The 26,201-nt window shown below is 47.7% G+C and overlaps 1 protein-coding gene across 1 annotated transcript in view; it reads right to left on the reverse strand.

Annotated features, from left to right (window-relative positions):
• The window catches only part of LOC145350685 (uncharacterized), a 107,270-nt gene that overhangs the window by 65,075 nt on the left and 15,994 nt on the right, over positions 1-26,201 (reverse strand). The window contains exon 4 of the mRNA XM_080199895.1: positions 21,961-22,058. Within this exon, the coding sequence (XP_080056021.1) occupies positions 21,961-22,058 (98 nt within the window). The remainder of the gene's footprint in view (positions 1-21,960; positions 22,059-26,201) is intronic.

Consider the following 26,201-nt stretch of genomic DNA (forward strand, 5'->3'; position numbering starts at 1 on the left):
TCACCTGCAAGTTCCCCTCCAAACCACTCACCATCCTGACTTGGAAATATATCACCGTTCCTTCACAATCGCTGGGTTTGTGGGTCAACCTACAGCATGCGGACTGCAGCGATTCAAGGAGACAGCTCACCACCACCTCCTCAAGGACTGCTAGGGATGGACAATAAATGCTGGCCAGCCAACGACGTCTGTGTCCCACAAATGAAGAAAAATAAAATCCCAGTTGGAGCCTGCAGTTTAGGAACTCAGAGTGGGAGTGACCGGAAGAATGAGGAAAGGTAATCTAATCTAATACTCACAGCAACCTACAGTCCACTTTCATTTATGGGATTGTGAGAGAGGGTTTAGAGACACTGTACAGCATGGCTGTCCCATCTGCAAATCCTCCCCTCCTAACCCCCTGTAAAAGGAGCTTCCAAAATCCATGGCTGTCGCTCTCTTTAAGAAATTCACAATCTTCTCTCCTCCTGCTGCCAGGGACAGTGAGGGGCACAAATGATCTCCCCTGCACCACCCGCCCCAGAAGGGTGGCTGGCCTGGGTCTGTCATCAGCTGGCAACTGCACACACACACACACACACACACACACACACACACACACACACACACACACACACACACACACACACAGACACACACACACACACACACACCACAGGCAGCTGTTTGGAGGGAAGCACAAAACTAGGGGCAATAAATATAAAATAGTCACTAGTGAACCCAACTGGGAATTCAGGGCAAGCATATTTACCCAGAGTGTGGGGACAATGTGGGACTCACTCCCACAGGGAATGGGGAGAATGTGGGACTCACTCCCACAGGGAATGGGGAGAATGTGGGACTCACTCCCACAGGGAATGGGGAGAATGTGGGACTCACTCCCACAGGGAGTGGGGAGAATGTGGGACTCACTCCCACAGGGAGGGGGGAGAATGTGGGACTCACTCCCACAGGGAGTGGGGAGAATGTGGGACTCACTCCCACAGGGAGTGGGGAGAATGTGAGACTCACTCCCACAGGGAGGGGGGAGAATGTGGGACTCACTCCCACAGGGACTGGGGAGAATGTGGGACTCACTCCCACAGGGAGTGGGGAGAATGTGAGACTCACTCCCACAGGGAGGGGGGAGAATGTGGGACTCACTCCCACAGGGACTGGGGAGAATGTGGGACTCACTCCCACAGGGAGGGGGGAGAATGTGGGACTCACTCCCACAGAGAATGGGGAGAATGTGGGACTCACTCCCACAGGGACTGGGGAGAATGTGGGACTCACTCCCACAGGGAATGGGGAGAATGTGGGACTCACTCCCACAGGGAGGGGGGAGAATGTGGGACTCACTCCCACAGGGACTGGGGAGAATGTGGGACTCACTCCCACAGGGAGTGGGGAGAATGTGAGACTCACTCCCACAGGGAGGGGGGAGAATGTGGGACTCACTCCCACAGGGAGGGGGGAGAATGTGGGACTCACTCCCACAGAGAATGGGGAGAATGTGGGACTCACTCCCACAGGGAGTGGGGAGAATGTGGGACTCACTCCCACAGAGAATGGGGAGAATGTGGGACTCACTCCCACAGGGAGTGGGAGAATGTGGGACTCACTCCCACAGGGAATGGGGAGAATGTGGAACTCACTCCCACAGGGAATGGGGAGAATGTGGGACTCACTCCCACAGGGAGGGGGGAGAATGTGGGACTCACTCCCACAGGGACTGGGGAGAATGTGGGACTCACTCCCACAGGGAATGGGGAGAATGTGGGACTCACTCCCACAGGGACTGGGGAGAATGTGAGACTCACTCCCACAGGGAGGGGGGAGAATGTGGGACTCACTCCCACAGGGAATGGGGAGAATGTGGGACTCACTCCCACAGGGACTGGGGAGAATGTGGGACTCACTCCCACAGGGAATGGGGAGAATGTGGGACTCACTCCCACAGGGAGTGGGGAGAATGTGGGACTCACTCCCACAGGGAGTGGGAGAATGTGGGACTCACTCCCACAGGGAATGGGGAGAATGTGGGACTCACTCCCACAGGGAGTGGGAGAATGTGGGACTCACTCCCACAGGGAATGGGGAGAATGTGGGACTCACTCCCACAGGGAGTGGGAGAATGTGGGACTCACTCCCACAGGGAATGGGGAGAATGTGGGACTCACTCCCACAGGGAATGGGGAGAATGTGGGACTCACTCCCACAGGGAGTGGGAGAATGTGGGACTCACTCCCACAGGGAATGGGGAGAATGTGGAACTCACTCCCACAGGGAATGGGGAGAATGTGGAACTCACTCCCACAGGGACTGGGGAGAATGTGGGACTCACTCCCACAGGGACTGGGGAGAATGTGAGACTCACTCCCACAGGGAATGGGGAGAATGTGGGACTCACTCCCACAGGGAATGGGGAGAATGTGGGACTCACTCCCACAGGGAGTGGGAGAATGTGGGACTCACTCCCACAGGGAATGGGGAGAATGTGGAACTCACTCCCACAGGGAATGGGGAGAATGTGGAACTCACTCCCACAGGGAATGGGGAGAATGTGGAACTCACTCCCACAGGGAGTGGGGAGAATGTGGGACTCACTCCCACAGGAGTGGGGAGAATGTGGGACTCACTCCCACAGGGAGTGGGGAGAATGTGAGACTCACTCCCACAGGGAGTGGGGAGAATGTGGGACTCACTCCCACAGGGAGTGGGGAGAATGTGGGACTCACTCCCACAGGGAGTGGGAGAATGTGGGACTCACTCCCACAGGGAATGGGGAGAATGTGGGACTCACTCCCACAGGGAGTGGGGAGAATGTGGGACTCACTCCCACAGGGAGTGGGGAGAATGTGGGACTCACTCCCACAGGGAGTGGGAGAATGTGGGACTCACTCCCACAGGGAGTGGGAGAATGTGGGACTCACTCCCACAGGGAATGGGGAGAATGTGGGACTCACTCCCACAGGGAGTGGGGAGAATGTGAGACTCACTCCCACAGGGAATGGGGAGAATGTGGAACTCACTCCCACAGGGAGTGGGGAGAATGTGGGACTCACTCCCACAGAGAGTGGGAGAATGTGGGACTCACTCCCACAGGGAATGGGGAGAATGTGGGACTCACTCCCACAGAAAGTGGGGAGAAGTTGGACTCACTCCCAGGGAGAAGTTGGGACTTGCTCCCACAGGGAGTGGGGAGGATGTGAGACCCTGATGTGCGCTGGGCCACAGGTGATAGTGTCACCTGGGGCTGAGAGTCAGTGTTTAGGGGTTTGTGTCACTTGTGAGCATCCTTGAGGTGGAAGTTAAGATGTCCTCATGTTCTTCTGACTCCAGCTACCTCGCCACGCAGAAATCCTTGGATACACAACCATCTTCCATTCTGGGAATGTCTCCCAGCCATGTCACCTCTGCAGGATGAATGATAACATATTTGGAAGCGATGTCTTTGTCAGGAATCTAAAATTAGAGCCATCGGACGTGGGGACTTGACAATCAATCTCCCCACACTTTATAAACATCTACCACGCACAAGACTTTGATTTATCTTCAGAGGTTAAATACACACGATAATCAGTTTAAACCACCAACCAATTAAGAATTCTTAACTGAATGAAAATGACCAGCCTCAGAATGAGAAAGTGGCTGTTAAAGACAGACTTTAATGAGGTGTGAAAATCTTTGCAAGTTTCCCTAATTGTCTAGGCTAACACCTGTTCAGTGCGGTCGATAAAAATGGCTTTTTGTTTGTGTGTGTGCGTGTTCTGAATTGTAATTTACTTTCTAAAGCATGAGTGGTTGTCACAGTTGTCAGCCCAGTTTCATGGTAAACAACAGTTTTTAACCTGGTCTTATGGGTACGAACACGAGAGGTCATGATTTAAGGGTGAGGGGGGAGAGGTATAATTTGGAAGTGAGAGGAAGGTTCTTTACGCAGAGAGTTGTGGGGGTATGGAACGCGCTACCGAGTAGGGTGGTGGAGGCAGGAACGTTGGACTCGTTTAAGGTTCAGTTAGATAGACACATGAGTGAAATGAGGATGGAGGGTTATGGTAGGGGCTATTAAATAAGGTTAGAACCTCGGGAGACATCAGAAAAGCAGGCTTGTAAGATTAACGTTTTTGTCTTTTTATTCCGCAGGTGGAGGTCCATCTCGTTGTCAAACGAGGGGCATGCACACGGTGGGTCGTGCGTGGGCTGCTCTTGGAGGTTCCGGGAGTGGCCTAGTACTTCGTGTCGTTGTGTGTGCTTAATCCTGGACCGGTACACGGGCACCGCAACAGCTCAGTGACTAGCACTGCTAGCTGTGCAGATACTTGGATTTTTGGGCCTGTGTCTGTGGGAGTTTGCGCATTCTCCCTGTGGTTGCGTGGGTTTCCTCCGGGCGCTCCGGTTTCCTCCCACACCCCAAAGATGTGCTCTTAGGCTGATTGGTTTTACCAAATTGACACTATTCTCCCCTGAATCTGGCTAAGTTAGGGGTTCTATTCGTAGACACGCAGGGTAGAATAGGTGTAGGGTGATGCGGCGGCACGGGCTCGTTGGGCCGTAGGGCCTGTTTCCCGTGCTGGGTTGTTCTTTGTTCTTTGTTCTTTGTAACCCACCAGATCAACCTTCAACACATCACTTGGTCCAACAACACTGTGAACCCACACTCAATAAAGACACAACATCCCCATTGAGAGGCTGGTGGCCTTCTGCAGAATGGAGGTGGCACGGTGGCACAGCGGTTAGCACTGTTGCCTCACAGCGCCAGAGACCCGGATTCGATTCCCAGCTTGGGTCACTGTCTGTGCAGAGTTCGCACATTCTCCCCATGTCTGTGTGGGTTTCCCCCCAATGTTCCAGTTTCCCCCCACAGTCTGAAAGATGTGCTGGCTAAAAGCATTGGCCATGCTAAATTCTCCCTCACCAAATAATGCCAAATAGAGTGTGGCAACTAGGGATTTTCACAGTTACTTCACTGCAGTGTTAATGTAAGCCTACTCGTGACACTAATAAATAAACTTTAAACAGAACCTGATCTCCCAGTTTTCCATATTGTTTTCGGTACGGCACAGTTAGCTCTGCTGTCTCACAGCACCAGGGACCTGAGTTCGATTCCAGCTCAGGTGACTGTGTGGAGTTTGCATGTTCTCTCCGTTCCCTCCCACACTCCAAAAATGTGCAGGTTAGGGTGGATTGGCCATGCTAAATTGTCCCTTAGTGTCCAAAGATGTGTAGGTTAGGGTGGATTGGCCATGCTAGATTACCCCTTAGAGTCCAAAAATGTGCAGGTTAGGGTGGATTGGCCATGCTAAATTGTCCCTTAGTGTCCAAAGATGTGGAGGTTAGGGTGGATTGGCCGTGCTAAATTGTCCCTTAGTGTCCAAAGATGTGTAGGTTAGGGTGGATTGGCCATGCTAAATTGTCCCTTAGTGTCCAAAGATGTGTAGGTTAGGGTGGATTGGCCATGCTAAATTGTCCCTTAGTGTCCAAAGATGTGTAGGTTAGGGTGGATTGGCCATGCTAAATTGTCCCTTAGTGTCCAAAGATGTGCAGGTTAGGTGGATTGGCCATGCTAAATTGTCCCTTAGTGTCCAAAGATGTGTAGGTTAGGGTGGATTGGCCATGCTAAATTGTCCCTTAGTGTCCAAAGATGTGCAGGTTAGGTGGATTGGCCATGCTAGATTACCCCTTAGAGTCCAAAGATGTGTAGGTTAGGTGGATTGGCCATGCTAAATTGTCCCTTAGTGTCCAAAGATGTGTAGGTTAGGGTGGATTGGCCATGCTAAATTGTCCCTTAGTGTCCAAAGATGTGTAGGTTAGGGTGGATTGGCCATGCTAAATTGCCCCTTAGAGTCCAAAGATGTGTAGGTTAGGTGGATTGGCCATGCTAAATTGTCCCTTAGAGTCCAAAGATGTGCAGGTTAGGTGGATTGGCCATGCTAAATGTGCAGGGTAATGGGAGTTCCCAGTCTCCCCTCCCCCAGACTCCCCAACCCCCACCACCCCCGCTAAGCCTCTCCTCAGAAAATTGCTCATCCGAGAAACCTGATACGTTGGCCGGGATTCTCCGGTCTTACACTCCTCTCTACCGCGGTCAGCAGGAGTGGAGAATTTGCCCTCAGCCAAAAATCCATTCACTGCAGTGGGACTGGAGAATCCCAGCAGCAGGCGAGACCAGAGGTTTCCAGCCCTGATTCCTTGTAATTCTGTCAAGACATAAGTTTTAAAGTTTAAGTTTAAAGTTTATTTATTAGTGTCCCAAGTAGGCTTACATTAACACTGCAATGAAGCTACTGTGAAAATCCTCTAGTCGCCACACTCTGGTGCCTGTTCGGGTAACACTGAGGGAGAATTCAGCACGGCCAATGTACCTAACCTGCACATCTTTCGGACTGTGGGAGGAAGCTGGAGCATCTGGAGAAAACCCACGCAGACACGGGGAGAACATGCAAACTCCATGTAGACAGTGGCCCAGGCTGGGAATCAAAGCCGGGTCCCTGGCACTGTGAGGCAGCAGTGCTAACCCCTGTGCCACCGTGCCACCCTGTGGGGTGTTCCCAGTGAGGACGGCATTGTTCTTTGATTTTAATTGCTTAAAGCCGAGTTGAATAAGAAGCAGGAGTTTTGAAGCAATTTCTTCCCTGGAAGGTGATATTGGGAAGCTGCTTTTATCTCTCAAGTGATGGGGTAACAATTGGTTGGAACGTGACAGATGTAAATTTGCTCTCATTGAATGGAGCGATTTCCTTTCCGGAACATTCTGCCACGAGGTCAAAGAAGATACTGTAACTACTTTCAAAGAACATTGGCAGTCTTTTCAAGAGAAGTGTACAATAAGTACTCGATAACTGAAAAGCCTAATTAACCTGATGCAGCTAGAATACTGGTGCAGTCCTTGCAAACAAGTCAGCACCCAGACATCTGTCCCCGTTAGTTGACAGTTAATTACATTGAATTTAAAATTCAGAATCGAGCCTGGGTGAGGTTTGTCAGCTACCACTCTCACCAACCTTCATAGATTCACCATAGAAAGCATTCTTTCTGGTTGTATCACAGCTTGGTATGGGCTCCTGCTCTGCCCAAGACCGCAAGGAACTACAAAAAGGTCATGAATGAAGCCCAATCCATCACTCAAACCCATCCATTGACTCTGTCTCTCCTTCCAGCTGCCTCAGCAAAGCAGCCAGCATCATCAAGGACCCCACACACCCCGGACATTCTCTCTTCCACCTTCTTCCATTGGGAAAAAAGTACAAAAGTCATGTAACAACCAACTCAAGAACAGTTTCTTCCCTGCTGCCATCAGACTTTTGAATGCACTTACCTTATGTTAAGCTGATCTTTCTCTACACCCTAGCTCTGACTGTAACACCACATTCTGCACTCTTTCTTTCTCTATGAAGGGTATGCTTTGTCTGTATAGCGCGCAAGAAACAATACTTTTCACTGTATACTGATACATGTAACAATAATAGATCAAATCAAGTCAAATCATTAATAACACTGGGTTGCTTGTACGAACATTGTCAGGGAACCATGTACAGGACAATCCTAACATCATTTAGATACAAACCAGCAGCTTCTTCCCTGCTGCCATCAGACTTTGGAATGGACCTACCTCGCATTAAGTTGATCTTTCGCTACACCCTAGCTACGACTGTACCACTACATTCTGCACTCTCTCCTTTCCTTCTCTATGAATGGTATGCTTTGTCTGTATAGCGTGCAAGAAACAATACTTTTCATTGTATACTAATAGATGTGACAATAATAAAGCAAATCAAATCAAATCAAAAGATTTGTGCACCACAAGACCACCCCCTCCCCCCACTAAGTCTAAATCATCTCATTGGATCATAGAATCCCTATAGGGCAGAAGAAGGAGGCCATTCAACCCATCACACAAAGATGTCCTGGTTGGGTGGATTGACCATGCTAAATTGCCCCTTAGTGTCCAAAGGTGTGTGGGTTAGGTGGATTGGCCATGTTAAATGTGCAGGGTTACAGGGATAGGGCAGGAGGGGTGGGCATGAGTAGGATGCCCTTTCAGAGAGTCAGTGCAGCCTCGATGGGCCGAATGGCCTCCTTTTGTAGTGTAGGGGTTGTACAGGGCCAGCAGCATTCTACTCACCACTTCAGGGTAAAGAAACAGGTAAAATTTAAGTAATTCAGGTGGTGAGTTCCAAGCCCGGGAACTTTCTCATATTTGTGAAAAAGAATTTTGCAAAATAATAATCAGCAAAAATACCACGGATGCTGGGAATGTGAAATAAGAACATGAAAGACTCAGCCGTACTGGCAGCAGCTGCGGAGAGTGAAGCAGAGTTAGCGTTACAAGTTCAGTATGACTCTTCTTCTTAACTTAACTAAATCAGTGCCACTTTGAAGAGGTCATTCCATTGTCCGTGACTGCATGTCTCCATGTCACTGTTATTGTGTCTAGCTGAGTTGACATGAGCAGGCAGTGTGCCAAGATGAAACAAGGTCAACAAGGCGAGCTATCAAATAGAAAATCTTGCTAATTCCGCCCCCCCGCCGAGTTTCTGCTGTGGGGGATCACTACATTCTCTTTGCAACCTAAACAATCACTGTTTTGCTGTGATCCAAGCACAGAAGAGGTGATAATACATCAATGATGTGGAGCTCACAAGGTAAGCTCACATACAGCTGCAGCAAGACCTCCCTACTTTTATATTCAATCCCCCTCGCTATGAAGGCCAGCGACTCATGCAAAAACCCAGCCTGCAGGTGCAGCAGGTGGTCAGGAAGGCGAATGGGATGCTGGCCTTCATAGCGAGGGGGATTGAATATAAAAGTAGGGAGGTCTTGCTGCAGCTGTATAGGGCATTGGTGAGGCCGCAGCTGGAGTACTGTGTGCAGTTTTGGGCGCCGCACCTGCGCAAGGATATTTTGGCCTTGGAGGGAGTGCAGAGGAGGTTTACTAGGCTGATACCGGAGTTGAGGGGGTTGAGCTATGAGGAGAGGCTGAATAAACTAGGCTTGTACTCGTTAGAGTTTAGAAGAATGAGGGGAGATCTCATTGAGACGTATAAGATGATGAATGGGATGGATAGGATAGAGGTGGAAAGACTCTTCCCGCTCAAAAAAGACAGTAGGACTAGGGGGCACAGCCTCAAGATAAAGGGGGGGCGGTTCAGAACGGAGTTGAGGAGGAACTTCTTCACTCAAAGGGTGGTGAATCTCTGGAATTCTCTGCCCGTTGAAGTGGTGGAGGCTGCCTCGCTAAATATTTTTAAGAAGCGGGTTGATGGGTTTTTGATAAGAGAAGGGATTAAGGGTTATGGGGAGAGGGCGGGAAAGTGGAACTGAGCCACGACAGATCAGCCATGATCTTATTGAATGGCGGGGCAGGCTCGAAGGGCCAGATGGCCTACTTCTGCTCCTATTTCTTATGTTCTTATGTTCTTATGTCATTGTCTGACATTCCAGACTCCTCTTTCCAATGAGTTCTCAAACCATGTCTCCGCCTCATCTGTCAAGTGGGTTCAAAACCCGACCGTTGTCTGATTTCAAGAAGAGATTAGATATCGCTCTTGGGGATCAAGGGACGTGGAAGGGAAGGGGAGAAATCATGATGTTGAATTTCAGCCATGATCATAATGAATGGTGGAGTAAGCTCGAAGGGCCGATTGGCCTATTCCTGCTTCTAATTTCTATGTTCATAGAGTTATAGGGGTTTACAGCATTGAAACAGGCCTTTGGTTCAACTTGTCCATTTTTTTTAACCACTAAGCTAGCCTTGTTTGCCCGCATTTGGCCCATATCCCTCTATAACATGTAACTGTCTAAACGCTTTTTAAAAGACAAAATTGTACCCACCTCTACTACTACCTCTGGCAGCTCGTTCCAGACACTCACCACCTTCTGAGTGAAACAATTGCCCCTCTGGACCCTTTTGTATCTCTCCTCTCTCACCTTAAAATGCTTCTAAGGCAGTTCTATTTCCGAGCTTGAAGAAATGGTGGAGCAACTTGTTCCAGGCAGGAGAGGATCAAAGCTCTCTCTCTCTTTTTTCTGTGTGTGTGTGTTTAAAGCTTGACCTTGAAGAGTCTAACAAATGGCAAAGAAGGCAATAAAAATGGTTTGCGTCTTCTTTATTTAGAGCAGAGTGAAATTCTGCAAAGCTATAAAATCCTCAAGGGGAAGGTCTCCTGGCCAACTCAACATCCGATGTGAAGAGTGAACTGGAACAGACTTTTCCTCAAGATTAATATTATGGCAGGAAAGAGCCACTTTGGATGTGTGATCACATTTATATCAGTTCAAATCTTCAAGGCAACAAAAGCCTATTAAAGTTTAGAGGTTTGTTTTTAAGATTATAAGCAAACCTTCAAGGGTGAAAAGTAAGCAACAATCTTTTTGTTTAGAGTTCTGACCAAGATGGTCAGGCAGAACTGAGTTGAAAACCTGATGTCAACCCTTGCTGGATTACACTGGTAAAGGTGCTTTATAAATGGTTTTTAAGTTGATTCAGTGTCTTGGCTCTGTGTAATTGAATTTGTAAATAAAATCAGGGAAACCATGGAAACCACTGACCTGTCAATCTGGAGCATTGCCTCAAGGGGAGGAGATGGCCTAATAGTATTCTTACTACATTATTAATCCAGAAACTCAGCTAATGTTCTGGGGACCCGGGTTCGAATCCCACCACAGCAGATGGTGGAATTGAAATTCAATTAAAAATATCTGGAATTAAGAATCTATCGATGACCATGAAACCATTGTCCATTGTCGGAAAATCCCGTCTGATTCATTAATATCCTTTAGGGAAGGAAATCTGTCATCCTTACCTGGTCTGGTCCATATGTGACTCCAGAGCCAAAGCAATATGGTTGACTCTCAATTGCCCTCCAAGGGCAACTAGGGATAGACAATAAATGCTGGCCCAGCCAGCAACACCCGTGTCCCATGAATGAATAATGAGAAAAAGTAGACCAAGGCTGGAGGGAGAAGATTAGAAACATTCAGGGAACAAAGTCCAAAGTTTCAGAGTCCAAAGATGTGTGGATTCGGTTGATTGGCCAAGGTAATTTGCCCCTCAGTGTCAGGGGGGCTAGCATGCTAAATATGTGGGGTTAAGGGGTTAGGGCCTGGGTGGGATTGTTGTCAGTGCAGGCTCAATGGGCCAAATGGCCTGCTTCTGCATTATAGAGATTCTATGAAAATTGGAAAGAGATAGTTCAAGGGACCTAATGCAGTCTAGAGAGAAGGCCAGCAATTGTGGTGAGTTAATTCCATGAAGTAAATGTCTGAAGTATGAGTATCGAAGCTTTGATTTGGTAATATTGATGTTAGTGACATGGTGTGGGTATATTTACATCTGTAGTGTGAGGGTCAGATCATACTGAATTCCCCAATACAACCTCACCATCATCCTTCCAAAGTAGAATAAGCTAGAGGGACAATTTCCTAAGCAGCCTTATGTGGCTCAGTGGTCAGAGCTCTCAGACCCAATTCAGAAGGTTTGGGTTCAAGTCTTACTTCAGGAGAAAGGGCACAATGCTAATGTTGACACACTAGTGTAGCACTGAGAGAGTGCTACACTGTCGAGGGTACTGCCTTTTGGCTAGGGTGACAGGGAGAGCTTCCTACAAAATGTTGTCCGTCACCTCTCAGTCAGAGGGTTGTGGGATCAGGTCCAAACCAATAACTTGAGCCCAATTCCCCCAGGCTGATATTGTCAATGAGGAAGTCCTGCCTTCTCTCTTTTGTTTCATTCAGTCACAGGAAGTGGGCATCACAGGTAAGCCAGCATTCATTGCCCATCCCGAATTGCCCTTTGAGAAGGTGATGCAATGCCTCCTTCTTGAACTGCTGCAATCCACGTGGTGTAGGTACACCCTTAGTGCTGTTTGGGATGGAGTTGCAGGATTTTGACCCGGTGACGATGAATGAATGGTGATATATTTCCAGGTCAGGATGGTGAATGGCTTGGAGGGGAACTTGCTGTTCCCATGCGTCTGCTGCCCTTGTCCTTCTAGGGGTAGAGGTTTGCAGGTTTGGAAGGTGCTGTTGAAGATGCAGTTGCTGCAGTGTATCTATAGATGGTACACACTGCTGCCACTGTGCATTAGTGGGGAGGGGTTGAATGTTTGTGGATGGGGTGCCAATCTTGCAGGGCTGCTTTGTCCTGGACGCTGTCGAACTTCTTGACGTTAGTTGGAACTGCACCCATCCAGGCAAATGGGGAGTATTCCATCACACTCCTGATTTGTGCTTTGTAGATGGTGGTCAGGCTTTGGGGAGTCAGGTGGGTTCGATCCCCGGATTGTGTCACTGTCTGTGTGGAGTTTGCACATTCTCCTCGTGTCTGTGTGAGAAAGATGTTCCATTTATTTCCACATGTGGTATTTAATTATCTTAGTGTGTGTGTGTGTGTCTGTGCGTATATGTGTGTGTGTGTGTCTGTGCGTATATGTGTGTGTGTGTGTGCGTATATGTGTGTGTGTGTCTGTGCATATATATGTGTGTGCGTGTGTGTGCGTGTGTGTTTGTCTAGACAACATGCATTTACAGCTGCTTGCTTGCAATCAGTTGCTTTCCTGAGGAGATTGGTAATAATAGCAGCTCAGGATGGCAAAGAAGCACTTGTGTCAGTGCAGGTGAGAGTCCTGGTGCATGAAGGGTGACAGATTTTCAGGCTGGCCTTTGCTCTTTGCCCTAATGATGAAGTTTATATATGTTGCCCAAAGCATTGAAAGCAGCTGATCTATAATGCTGCCCTTGTTTCACCAGCTATTCAAATCCCAGCCTGTGAAAAACGAGTATCCACAAAGGATTAGCTTGAACGAGGTAACCTGGTGCAGGATGCGTTTGCACTTATCCCCTTTGCTGTGGCCAATGTAAAATAAGTTATTTGGTCTGAGAAATAACGGCACACAGTACATTTTGAGGCATGTGTATAGTTTTAAGTTTTGAAATGTAATGTCTATAGTTTGTATAGAACTGTAAAAATGTTTTTATTCTGCACTGTTTGCTATTTTTACACATGTAGGTTTGCAATGGTTTCATTGAGATTTTTTATGAGTAAAAGTATATCTTTGAAAAATAAAATGTTATTTGGGATTCACTTCTCACCCTTCACTTTAAAAACTGTCTCATCGCGGTTCACACCACACAAAATAGACGCAGAGACAAACAGCAAACACCGCTGGATTGCATTGGAGTGTCAAACTTTCCCTCAATATCAGTCCCTCTCCTTCTCCCCACACACACCAGTCCTATTAATAACCAACTCACGATATTCACGCCACAATCCTTTGTTCATTACTGTGGAAACCGAGAATATCAAAGCAGAAAACAGCTTTGGTGTTTCCGACCGTAACTGACGCGTGTCACATAAATTACAGCCTGCAGCACTGTCTGTCTCAAGGTTAGAAAGGGAACATGAAGTCACCGACTAAAAGCTTTTTGAACGAACCATTTGCCTCGTGTGTAGCAAGCCCCAGCTCACTGCAAACCAGGGCTCGTCTCACCATCCGAGCAATAGGCAGGGGAAAAAAAACCCCTCCCAAATATCTCTGATGTTGATTGCGGCACTTAAAAGGGTCAGGCTGGCTGGAAAATTTCTGCCTTCAGTGAAGCAGTGAATTGTACATACAACTGCGTACAATTAGTATTAGAGCACTGATCAATTATTTACCCATATTTCTTCCAGCTTTGAACATCCTTACATAGATCATAGGAACCCTACAGCACAGAAGGAGGCCATTCAGCCCATCAAGCCTGCACCCACGAACAATCCCACCCAGGCCCTATCCCCGTAACCCCATGTAAAGAAACCCTACCATGCAGAAGTAGCCCATTCGGCCCATTGAGTTTACTAATCCTCCTGACCTGCACATCTCAGGACACTAAGGGGCAACTTAGCTTGTCCAATCAACCCAACCCACACATCTTTGGAGTGTGGGAGGAAACCGGAGCACCCAGGGGAGACCCACACAGAGAAAGGGTGAACATGCAGACTACACACAGACAGTCACCCAAGCTGGGAGTCAAACCCAAATCCCTGGAACTGTGAGACAACAGTGTTAACCGCTGTGTCACCATGCCACCCTAATTGCTAATCCCCCTCCCTCTTGAGCCTAATTGCTAATCCCCTGACACATAGAGGTAATTTAGCACGGCCAATCCACCTAACCCGCACACCTTGGATTCTGGGAGAAAACCCGAGCATCCAGAGGAAGCCCACACAGACACGGGGAGAACATGCAGACTCCACACAGAAGCCAGACCTCCGAGCAAGGTCCTAAAATTCCCATCAGAAAGTCACCCTCGTCCGGAATTGAACCCGGATCCCTGGCATTGTGTGGCAGCAGTGCCGACCACTGTGCCACCATGCCACCACCACATATCTGAAAAAAAATTCAACAAAACCTAATCAAGTCTTGCTCAGGATCAATCGTGGGAATCTCACTGGGCCGGATTCTCCAACCTTGCCCATGGCTGGAATTCTGTGATCCCACTTCTCATAGAATCCCTACAGTGCAGGAGGAGGCCATTCAGCCCATCGAGCCTGCACCAACAATCCCACCCAGGCCCTATTCCCGTAAGTTCACACATCTACCCTCGCTAATCCCCCTGACATTAAGGGGCAATTTAGCATGGCCAATCAACTTAACCCGCACACATTTGGACTGTGGGAGGAAACCGGAGCACCTGGAGGAAACCCACACAGACACAGGGAGAATGTGCAAACTCCACACAGACAGTGACCTGAACCAGGAATCGAACCCAGGTCCCTGGCTCTGTGAGGCAGCAGTGCTAACCACTGCGCTGTCCTGGGAGTGGAGATTTGGCAGAGCGTTAAATTCTCCGTTCTCACTGGCGGCGGCAGCTGGGGTGTGAATGGCTGGAGAATTCTGGCCATTTTGGAACATAGAACATGGAACATTTTATTGAATAGCGATCGTTCAAAGGTAGGATTCGATCCACTGTGGAATCGATAGAAAACCAGGAGAAGCAGATATGATTCAATCCCCATCTCAATATCATTCAGTGTATCTACATCTTTGTATCCACATTGAGGTCACACATTGAATTCAATACGGGTAACAAACATTTCATTGCAGTCATTATAAGAACCTCCTGTGGATGAAGTTCTGATTAGCATTTTCTGTGTTAAGGGTTTCACACTGAGTTACGTACAATTACTGCTATTTTATCGTGAGTGTCTGTTACACTGATATCATTCAATCTGCTTTCCATAAAAACACTGGAAATGCTTTCCTAACATTTCCTCATTTGTCATTTTCTTTCTGGGTAACAGGACTATCGAATATCCAAACGAGGGGTTAAACAAAGCATTAAAATAGTTACAGGTTCTGCAACAACTTGAATAATTTAGATAAATGTGAGGCTATCCACTTTGGTAACGAGTACAGGAAGGCAGATTACTATCTGAATGGTAATCTTGTCTTGTAAACATCTTCAACTAAATATTTCACTCTGAGCCCTCAGCAGCTCTCAGATGTCTGAGTTTGGATGATATTTTTCCCGTTGCCATGACTCAGCCTCACACAAGTGAAAATGATATAAAATATCCCTCCTTCGTTCTACATCCTGCTCCCGCGGGCTAATTCTGCACCCCCTCCCCACCCACCCTCCCCGACAAGGCTCTATCATGGAACAACACACACAGAATGAGGCCATTCTGCTCATACAGTCTGTGCAGGTTCTCTGGTAGACCAACCCAATGAGTCCCACTCCCTTCTCCCATATCCCTGCATTTCTTTCTCCTCCAATTCCCCTCTTCCCAGGTTAGATTCCTCATGCACCGCCCTACCAAGGGAATCTTTTACAAATCCTCACCTCCTATCCTCAACTTTTATCCCATGCGTTACAGGAGTGCGTTACAGGGGTGCGTCACAGGAATGCACTACATGTGTGCGTTACAGGAGTGCGTCACAGGAATGCACTACATGTGTGCGTTACAGGAGTGCGTCACAGGAATGCACTACATGTGTGCGTTACAGGAGTGCGTTACAGGAATGCACTACATGTGTGTGTTACAGGAGTGCACTACATGTGTGCTTTACAGGAGTGCGTTACAGGAGTGCGTTACAGGAGTGCGTTACAGGAGTGCGTTACAGGAGTGCGTTACAGGAGTGCACTACATGTGTGCGTTACAGGAGTGCACTACATGTGTGCGTTACAGGAGTGCACTACATGTGTGCGTTACAGGAGTGCACTACATGTGTGCGTTACGGGAGTGCACTACATGTGTGCGTTACAGGAGTGCGTTACAGGAGTGCGTTACAGGAGTGCACTACAGGAGTGCGTTACAGGAGTGCGTTACAGGAGTGCATTACAGGACTGCAAATAAAACAAGAGCACAACAAGTTGTTACCCACTCTTCTGGGTCACGTGACTGTGTACCATGCCTGTGTTGCTGAATAGTTGCAGCACCCGGGAGGCCATTCGAGCCATCCTGTCCATGCCAGCCCTATGCAAATCACTTCATCCCACTCCCCACCTTTTAATATTACCCCATTACAGTCAATCCATAAGGCGGATGCAGAGATCTTTCAGTGCGATTTGGGCAAATTGAGTGAGTGGGCAAATGAATGGCCGATGGAGTATAATTTAGATAAACGTGAGGTTATCCACTTTGGTAGAAAGTACAGGAAGGCAGATTACTATCTGAATGGCCATAAAATAGGAGAGGCGATAAAACCTGAGTGCCCTTGTGCACCAGTCACCGAAGGTAAGCACACAGGTGCAGCAGGCAGTAAAAAAGGCAAATGATATGTTGGCCTTCATTGGGAGAGGGTTTGAGTACAGGAGGAGGGATGTCTTGTTGCTAACATACAGGGCTTTGTTGAGGCCAGACCTGCAATTCTGTGCGCAGTTTTGGTCTCCTTATCTGAGGAAAGATGTTCTTGCTCCATGGGGAGTGCAGAGAATGTTTACCGGGCTGATCCCTGGGATGGCAGGACCGATGAATGATAGGAGATTGAGTCAGTTGGGATTATTTTCGCTAGAGTTCAAAAGAATGGGGGGGGATTCATAGAAACCTATAAAATTCTAACAGGACTGGACAGAGTAGATGCAAGAAGGTTGTTCCCAATGGTGAGAGTGTCCAGAATCAGGGGTCACCGTGGGGCGGCATAGTGGCACAGTGGTTAGCACTGTTGCCTCACAGCACCAGGGATCCAGATTCGATTCCTGGCCTGGGTCACTGTCTGTGCGGAGTCTGCATGTTCTCCCTGTGTCTGCGTGGGTTTCCCCCAGGTGCTCCGGTTTCCTCCCACAGTCCAAAGATGTAGGGGTTAGGTGCATTGGCCGTGATAAATTGAGTAAGAAGTCTGACAACACCAGGTTTAAGTCCAACCGATTTATTTGATAGTAAACTCACAAGCTTTCGAGGTTCCCCTCTTCGAAAGAAGGGGGGAACCCCGAAAGCTTGTGAGTTTACTATCAAATAAATCGGTTGGACTTAAACCTGGTGTTGTCAGACTTCTTACTGTGTTTACCCCAGTCCAACACTGGCATCTCCACATCATGATAAGTTGGCCCTCGGTGTCCTGTATTGTGTAGCGGGATTAGTGATGTAAACATACGAGGTTGTGGGGATATGGCCTGGGATGGGATTGTTGGTGGTGCTGCCCCGATGGAGACTATAGACCTTCTGTGAGTAAAGTGATGCAAACCTCTGTGAAATGTGGAGTATTTTGTGACTGCGGATTCATTTCCCTCTGATCTTTAACCGTGCTGGGGGGCCCGGATGTATTATTGACTTGGCAACTTAAGCCGGAGAAATCCCATCAGGAAGGAAGTAAATTATGAAGTTTGGAAGTAGGTACGCTCTCTGCTTGTTGAGTTCAGCATCGGAGACACATTCAGGGAGCTGCCTCATGGCAGTAAACCCGTCACCTCCTTATTCATTCCAGTGGGCCCACTAACACCCTCCCCACACGGGAGGCTCCCAGTTTCCCGCAGTCAGGCAGCGAGCTGATAGATCCCACTTAGAAACAGTCGCTGACAGCCAATCAGATTCTCACACGCTGGAAGCTCAGACAAGATAGCAGCAATGCTAATTTGATTTGATTGCAGCCTTGAACAGTGCTGGGAGGGGAGGGGGAGAGTGCTTTTAGTGCTCTCTTCACAGTTGATTTAATTGGAAAGGAAGAGGCCAAATAAATTAGGATGGCCAGGGATATCGGAAAGCTCCAGAAGCAAGCTGACTATCCACGATAATACTCTACAATAGCAGCAGTGTGCAGTAGCACAGTTATCTTCAGAGACTCATATCGACAACTCACTGGGTACTAAAGTGTTGCCTCTGCGTCTTAATCACCTTGGCTTGGTGTCCTCCAGATTCTCCTTATTTGCTCTATTTTGTCACCTGAATGCCTCTCTCAGATTCCCTCCCAACCTTCAGTTGACAACTCAGCAGTTATTATAGAATCCGGAAGGAGGCCATTCAGCCCATCGAGTCTGCACAATCCCACCCAGCCCCAATTGCTGTAGCCCCAAGTATTTACCCTAGCTAGTCCCCCCCCCCCGACACTAAGGAGCAATTTGTCGTGGCTAATTCACCCAGCCCGCACATCTTTGGGCTGTGGGCGGAAACCGGAGCACCCGGAGGGAACCCACGCAGACACGGGGAGAACATGCAAACTCTACAGTAACCCGAGGCCAGAATCAAACCCGGGTCCCTGGCGCGGTGAGGCAGCAGTGCTAACCACTGCGCCACTGCTATAAGGAGAACAACCCCTGCTTCTCCAGTCTCTCCATGTCAACTGAAGTTCCTCATCCCTGTAATCATTTTAAGACTAGGTTTCTTTTATTCATTCCTGGGACATGAGTGCCGCTGGCTGGCCAGCATTTATTGCCCATCCCTAGTTGTCCTTGTTCAAAGCGCAGTTGAGAGATAACCACATTGCTGTCCATCCACTGATCAAATCTGTTCAAATCAGCTCAAATCAGATCAAATCAGCTCAAACCAATTCAAACCAGTTCAAGTCAACTCAAATCAGCTCAAATCATCTCCAATTAACTCAAATCAGTTCAAATCAGCTCAACTAAGCTTAAGCCAGTTCAAAACAGCTCAGATTAGGTCCAAAATGCTCAAATCAATTCAAATCGGCTCAAATCATCTCCAATCAGCTAAACTCAGTTCCAATCAGCTCAGATCAGCTCATATAAGTTCAAATCAGTTCAAATCATCTCAGATCAGCTCAGATCTGCTCAAATCAGCTCAGATCAGCTCAAACCAGCTCAAATCAGCTCAAATAATCTCCAATCAGTTCAAATCAGTTCAAGAAAGCTCAAATCAGCACCTTTACGGCATGAAACCTCAGTGCTGATGGTATAAACCTCCGACCAGCTGCTTCACCTTACCCTGGCACCAATCATCTTTTAAATATTTCAATTAAAGTCTTCCTCAATTTAAAAACTTTCATCCCTGGTTTCCAACCCCTCCATGTCCTCGGCACTCCCACACCTCCAGCCCCATGTCCTTCTCCACTTGTGGCCACACCTTCAGTTGCCTGGGCCGTAAGCTCTGGAATCCCTCCCTAACCCTCTCTATCCCTCCAGCTCGCTCTCTCTCTCTCTCTCTCTTCCCTTGAGACGTTCTTCACAGACAAACCCCTTGACTGAGCTTCCACTCATTATCTCTGATACTTCCCGATGTCAACCCTTGCTGGTTTACTGTGGTAAAGGTAGGTTATGAATGCACATTGTTAGATGGTTTTTAAGTTGATTCAATATCTTGGCTCTGTGTAATTGAACCTATAAATAAAACCTGGGAAACCATGTTCTCACTGGTCTGACAGTGCGGAGCATCGCTTCAAAGGGAGATGATATCCCAGTGGTATTATTGCTAAACAATTAATCCAGAAACTCGGCTAATATCTGGGGACCCGGGTTCGAATCCTGCCACGGCAGATGGTGGAATTCAATAAAAAATATCTGGAATTAAGACTCTACTGATGACCATAAAACCATTGTCGATTGTCAGAAAAATCCATCTGATTCACTAGTGCCCTTTAGGGGTAATGTCCTTACCTGGTCTGGGCCTACATGTGACTTCAGAGCCACAGCAATGTGGTTGACTCTCAGCTGCCCCCGAGCAATGATGGATGGGTGGCTTGGTGGGTCAGTGATTAGCACTGCTCCCTCGCAGCACCAGGGACCCAGGTTCAATTCGGGCCTCTGTCACTGTGTTTGCTCTCCGCTCACCTGACGAAGGATCAGCGTTCCGAAAGCTTGTGGCATTTACTCTCGAATAAACCTGTTGGGCTTTAACCTGGTGTTGTGAGATTTCTTACAGCGTTTGCGCACATTCTCCCCGTGTCTGCTTGGGTTTCCTCTGGGTGCTCAGTTTCCTCCCACGCTCCAAAGATGTGCGTGCTAGGTTGATTGACCATGTAAAGTTTGGTGTCAGGGAGATTAGCAGGGTGAATGTGTGTGGGGTTATGGGGACAGGGTGGGATTGTTGTCGGTGCAGACTCAATGGGCATCCTTTTACACTGTGGGGATTCTATGATTCGATGAAATGCTGGCAGCCAGCGATGCCCGTGTCCCACGCATGCATTTTAAAAATCCACCATATTTAGGAGACGCTGCAGTGAGCATGCCCAGTGTTTTCCATCAAAGTTGTGCACATTTGCTCACCCCAGCTCCAGTAACTCAGACATGACAGATGTAAGGGCACAAAAATTCAAATCATCAGCGACTTTGCCCCGCTGTTTCATCACCAAGATGACAGCGTGTGTCGCTGAGTGCACTTTTGCAAAAATAAATGGCCCGACACCTCCATTAAAATGGTAATTTTGTACAAACAGGTTAAGCGTTAATGGTGTTAGACCACGCAGTATAACCAGCAAATTAAATTCGCTGATAAATTTCAGGCCATCAATCAGATAACCATTCCGTGATTCCGTGACTCCCGCTTTGCCCCCCCGGGCACTTGGAATAGCTCGCAGATAAATTGCTATCTTCTGTTCTGGCGTTTGGCCATTCTCTATCGCTATTGCATATTTCACAGCTGGCTGAATGAAATTTGAGAGATTATTCCCATTTGCAGAAGCTTCCCTCCCGTTTGAAAAGTTTTTTAATAAGCTATTAGTGCTTGATGACGGGCTGAAGTTTTTATTTTTCTAGGATGTACCTGTTCAATAATAATTAACAGTTCGCAAAATAAAGTCAAATCTCACTCACCACATCTCCAGCTCAAAGTTTTAATGAATAATATACCAGATAAATTTTCTTTTATTCATTCGTGGGACATGGACATTGCTGGTTGGCCAACATTTCTTGCCCATCCCTAGTTGCCCCTGAAGGGCAGTTGGAAGTCAGCCACATTGCAGTGGCTCTGGAGTCACATGTAGACCAGGTAAGGTCAGCAGATTTCCTTCCCTAAAGAACATTATTGAACCAGGTGGGTTTTTCCGACAATCGACAACGGTTTTATCTCATAGAACATCTCCTACAGCACAGAAGGAGGCCATTCAGCCCATTGCGTCCATACTGACCACAATCCACCCAGGCCCTATTCCCATAACCCCACATATTTACCCTGCGAATTCGCTAATGGTAGGATCAATTTGACACGACCAATCCACCTAACTAGCACATCTTTGGACTGTGGGAGGAAACCCACGCTGACACGGGAAGGATGTGCAAACTCCCAAAGCTGGAATGGACCCTGGATCCCTGACTCTGTGAGACAGCAGCGCTGACCACTGTGCCATGTGCTGCGCTGGTCATCAGTACAGATTTTTAATTCCTGATATTTTTAATGGAATTAAAATTCCACCATCTGCCGTGGTGGGATTCAAATCGAATTGTTTTACAGTGAAAGATTAATTGTTTAACAAGTGAAAAATTTTACTGAATTAATGTCAAACATCCGAAGGCACACCCTTCCTGTCTGCAATCTGTGGTTGAAAAGTGGCTCATGTTAACTGAACTGTTCCCTGCCTTTTCAAATGAGCACAAGTGCGGTAATCGTACCTTGTCAGAGTCCTCAGTTCTTCCTCTGTGAGCAAGGGGGATTTGGTGTGAGAGCGAGGATGTAATTCCACCTCCGGACTGACACATTTCACCTTCGGCTGCATCGGGAAATAACGGCAACTGTCATTACACAGGACACCAATTGGAAAAGATTATTCAGACAATGACCCAGCTCCTTTTTCCATATTTATCTGCTCACTCGATGTGGGCACTGTTGACTAGGCCAGCATTCATTCTCATAGAATCCCTACAGTGAAAAAGGAGTCCATTCAGCCCAGCCACCTTAGGAGGGATGTCAATGCTTTAGACAGAGGAGAGAGGCTGTTTCCCAGAATTGTACCAGGGCTGTTAGAAACCAGACAATGCAGAAAGAGGCCATTCGGCCCGTCGAGTCTGCACTGACAACAATCCCACCCAGGCCCTATCCCTACGCATTTACCCGCTAATCCCTCTAACCTACACATCCCAGGACACTAAGGGGAAATTTAGCTTGGCCAATCAACCTAACCTGCACATCTTTGGACTGTGGGAGGAATCCGGAGCACCCAGGGGAAACCCACACAGACACAGGTTGATGGATTAGCCATGATGAATGTGTGGGATTACAGAGAATAGGTCAGGGCACTGTAAGATACTCTGTCAGAGAATTGGTACAGACTCTTGGGAAGATTGGCCTCTTCTCTACTGCAGGGGATTCTATGAAGTCTTTGAATTGGGTAAATACGGAGAAGGTGTTTCGATTGGCAGACGGGTCAGTAAGCAGAGAATACAGGTTTAAGAGGAAGGCACGATGAAGCTACATTTTTTATGCAGCAAAATTATTGTGATCTGGGATGCCCTGCCTGAAAGGATGGCAGAAGCAGATTCTAATAATCATTTTCCAAAGGAGTTTGGTAAATAGTTGATGGGGTGGTTGGGAGGTGGAGGGAGATTTCAGATTCTGGGAGATTGAGCAGAGTTGGCACAGGCACTGTGGGCTGAATGGCCTCCGTCTGTGCTATATCAGGGCAGGGTTCGATGAGGGTTCGAATGCATCAATGAACTCAGGATCACCTTTGTCAGTTTAGTGCACAACTCAGATGAAACTTCAAAGAACACACACAGGGCATCAAGAGAATATAACTATCTTAACGTCTAACTGCAATCAGATTACAGTTAGACCCAATCATTCCTATCTCCCAGAACAGAGGGGTTGCTCCAAGGCTCAAGATTAGTACATCCTGCACCAACAGGGTGATTGGCGAGGGGTAAAGCCTTTGCGCATGCCAAAATACAAACTCTGACTTCCACTGCAGTGCTAATGACTTTTTAATTTAGACATCCTACTCAGAATTCTTTGCTTGTAGCGCATGATGCTGTTCATCAGTTTAAAAAAAAGTGTTTTTTCTTCCAATAAAGCTATAAATTATCAGCGGAACCTCAGTGGCATAGAGCAATTGGTGTCCGGTCAGACTGATCACATCTGGGTGTCCAGAACCAGGGTTCACAGTCTGAGGATTCAGGGTAGACCATTTAGGATGGAGATGAGGAGACATTTCTCCACCTAAGGAGTGGTGAGCCTGTGGAATTCATCACCACAGGGAGTAGTTGATGCCAAAGCATTGAATGTATTCAAGAGGCGGCTGGATATAGCACTTGGGGTGAACGGGATCAAAGGTTATGGGGAGAAAGCGGGATTAGGCTATTGAGTTGGATGATCAGCCATGATCGTGATGAATGGTGCAGCAGGCTTGAAGGGCCAAATGGCCTCCTCCTGCTCCTATCTTCTATGTTTCTATGTTTAAACCTTGGCGTACGGCCAGATTTATCACATCTGGGCTTCCAATGTTGCCTGGATCTTCGTGCCAAGGAGAAAGTGCTAATAAGCTCCATGCTTTCACACACATTGGGGGGGAGATTACACAGCAAATTACCCTGAGCAGCATTCACACAAGAGTTAAGCTCCAATCCTTTTTAAAAAAACACCTCCTGTCTCTCAAATATTTAACCATTTCCCTCCAGAAAGGATTTTGGATTCTGTTTCCAGTAAATGATTCGGAATCTTGTTAATTCCTTGGAATTTCTGGCCAATTCGTTTAGAGATTTTAAGGGATCTGGCTAAAGAACCAGAGACAAAATGAATCATCGAATCCCTGCAGAGTAATGAGAGGCCATTCAGCCCATCAAGTCTTCACCAACCCCCTGATGGAGCATATTACCCAGACGCCATCCCAATAAGCCCACATATTTACCCTGCTCATCTCCCTAACTACACATCTCAGGTGACTAAGGGGCAATTTAACATGGCCAATCTCCCTAAACTGCTCATCATTGGCGTGTGGGAGGACACTGGAACACCCGGAGGAAATCCACGCAGACACAGGGAGAATGTGCAGACTCCAGGCAGACAGTGACCCGAGGCTGGAGTTGAACCCGGGTCCCTGGCGCTGTGAGGCAGCAGCGCTAACCACTGTGCCAAAACCTTTTTGAGATGTTGCACACTGACTTAGTGTGATCTGAAATGTGCTGCTTGAAAGGACAGTGGAAGCAAATTCAAAAGTAACTTACAAAATGGAATTGGCGGAATACTTGAAATGGGAACGTTTGTAGGTCTACAAGGGAAGGAGTGGGAAATATTGGATTGCTCTTTCCAAGAGCTAGGACAGGCGCAATGGGCTGAATGGCCCCATTGTGTATGGTTCCATCTTTCTGTGAAGCAGGGGAAAAAAGACACAAGCATTCATTTTTCTTACATACCAGGAAGAGTCCTAAAAAAGTACAATCACTGCAAAATCTCTCCCTAGTTCACCTTGCCACACATCTAGACGGGTAATCACCTAAAGCATTAGTTCCTTATGAAATTGAACACTAATGAGATGGAATGCATGGAACCCATGCAGGTCTCTGTAAAAACTAACCCATATTGACAGCAGAATCAATGCATTCACTTCATTCAACCAATTTGGTATTAGGGGAATTGGACGTGTATATTACCAGGACCAGTACAGGAATTAAATAAACATTTGTTATCTTCAAGTTCCCATGAATATCGGGAGGTACAGTGGTTAGCACCGCTGCCTCACAGTTCAATTCATGCTTTGGGTGACTGTAGAATCATAGAATCTCTACAGTGCAGAAGGAGGCCATTTGGCCCATCGAGTCTGCACTGACTCACTGGGCCCCTATACCCACAGCTCCTTGTGTTTACCCTGCTAATCCCCCTCACACTAAGGGGCAATTTATCATGGCCAATCCACCTAACCTGCACATCTTTGGAATGTGGGAGGAAACCGGAGCACCCGGAGGAAACCCACATGGAGAATGACCCCAACTGGGAATCGAACTCGGGTCCCTGGTACTGTGAGGCTGCCGTGCCTAACCATTGTGCCACCATGCTGCCCATGTCTGTGCGGTGTCTGCACATTCTCCCCGTGTCTGCATGGGTTTCCTCCAGGTGCTCCAGCTTCCTCCCACAGACCAAAGATGTGCAGGTTAGGTGGATCAGCCATGCTAAATTGCAAGATATATAGATTAGGGGGATTAGTGGGGTAAAAGCAGGAGGTTACAGAGATTGGGCAGGGGGGTAGGCCTGGGTAAGATGCTCTGCCAGAGACTCAGTGCAGACTCGATGGGCTGAATGGCCCCCTTCTGCACTGTAGGGATTCTAAGATGCTATAGAAGAATGGAGGATGATCTAATTGAGGTGTGTAAGATTTTGAATGGGATGGGGTAGAGAGGGAAACTACTTCCTGTTGTGGTGTGGTCCAGAATAAGGAATCACATGTCTGTGATTTCCATCACACTTTATCTGAGAAAATGTTTCCTGACATTCTGTACCGCCTGGTTCTCAGTTTAATGTTTTGCGCCCTTGATCTGGATTCCGCCATCAGAGGAAGTAATTTCTCAACCCCTTCAATCATCTTAAACACCACAATTAGATCACCATTAATCAGGGTGGCACGGTGGCACAATGTTAGCACTGCTGCCTCACAGCCCCGCGGGTTCAATTCCAGCTTCGGGTCACTGCCTGTGTATAGTTTGCAAGTTCTCCCCATGTCTGCATGGGTTTCCTCCAGATGCTCCTGTTCCTTCCCACAGTCCGAAGGATGCGCAGGTTCGGTGGATTGGCCATGCTACATTGCCCTTAGTGTCCAAAAGTATACAGGATAGGTGGACTGGCCATGATAAATCTTCAGGGTTACAGGAATAGGGTGGGGGAGAGGGCAGGAGGTTACAGAGATTGGGCGGGGGGTAGGTCTGGG

This window comes from Carcharhinus amblyrhynchos, chromosome 12, assembly GCF_965287045.1.
Source record: "Carcharhinus amblyrhynchos chromosome 12, sCarAmb.v2.hapA, whole genome shotgun sequence".
Lineage (NCBI taxonomy): Eukaryota > Metazoa > Chordata > Chondrichthyes > Carcharhiniformes > Carcharhinidae > Carcharhinus > Carcharhinus amblyrhynchos.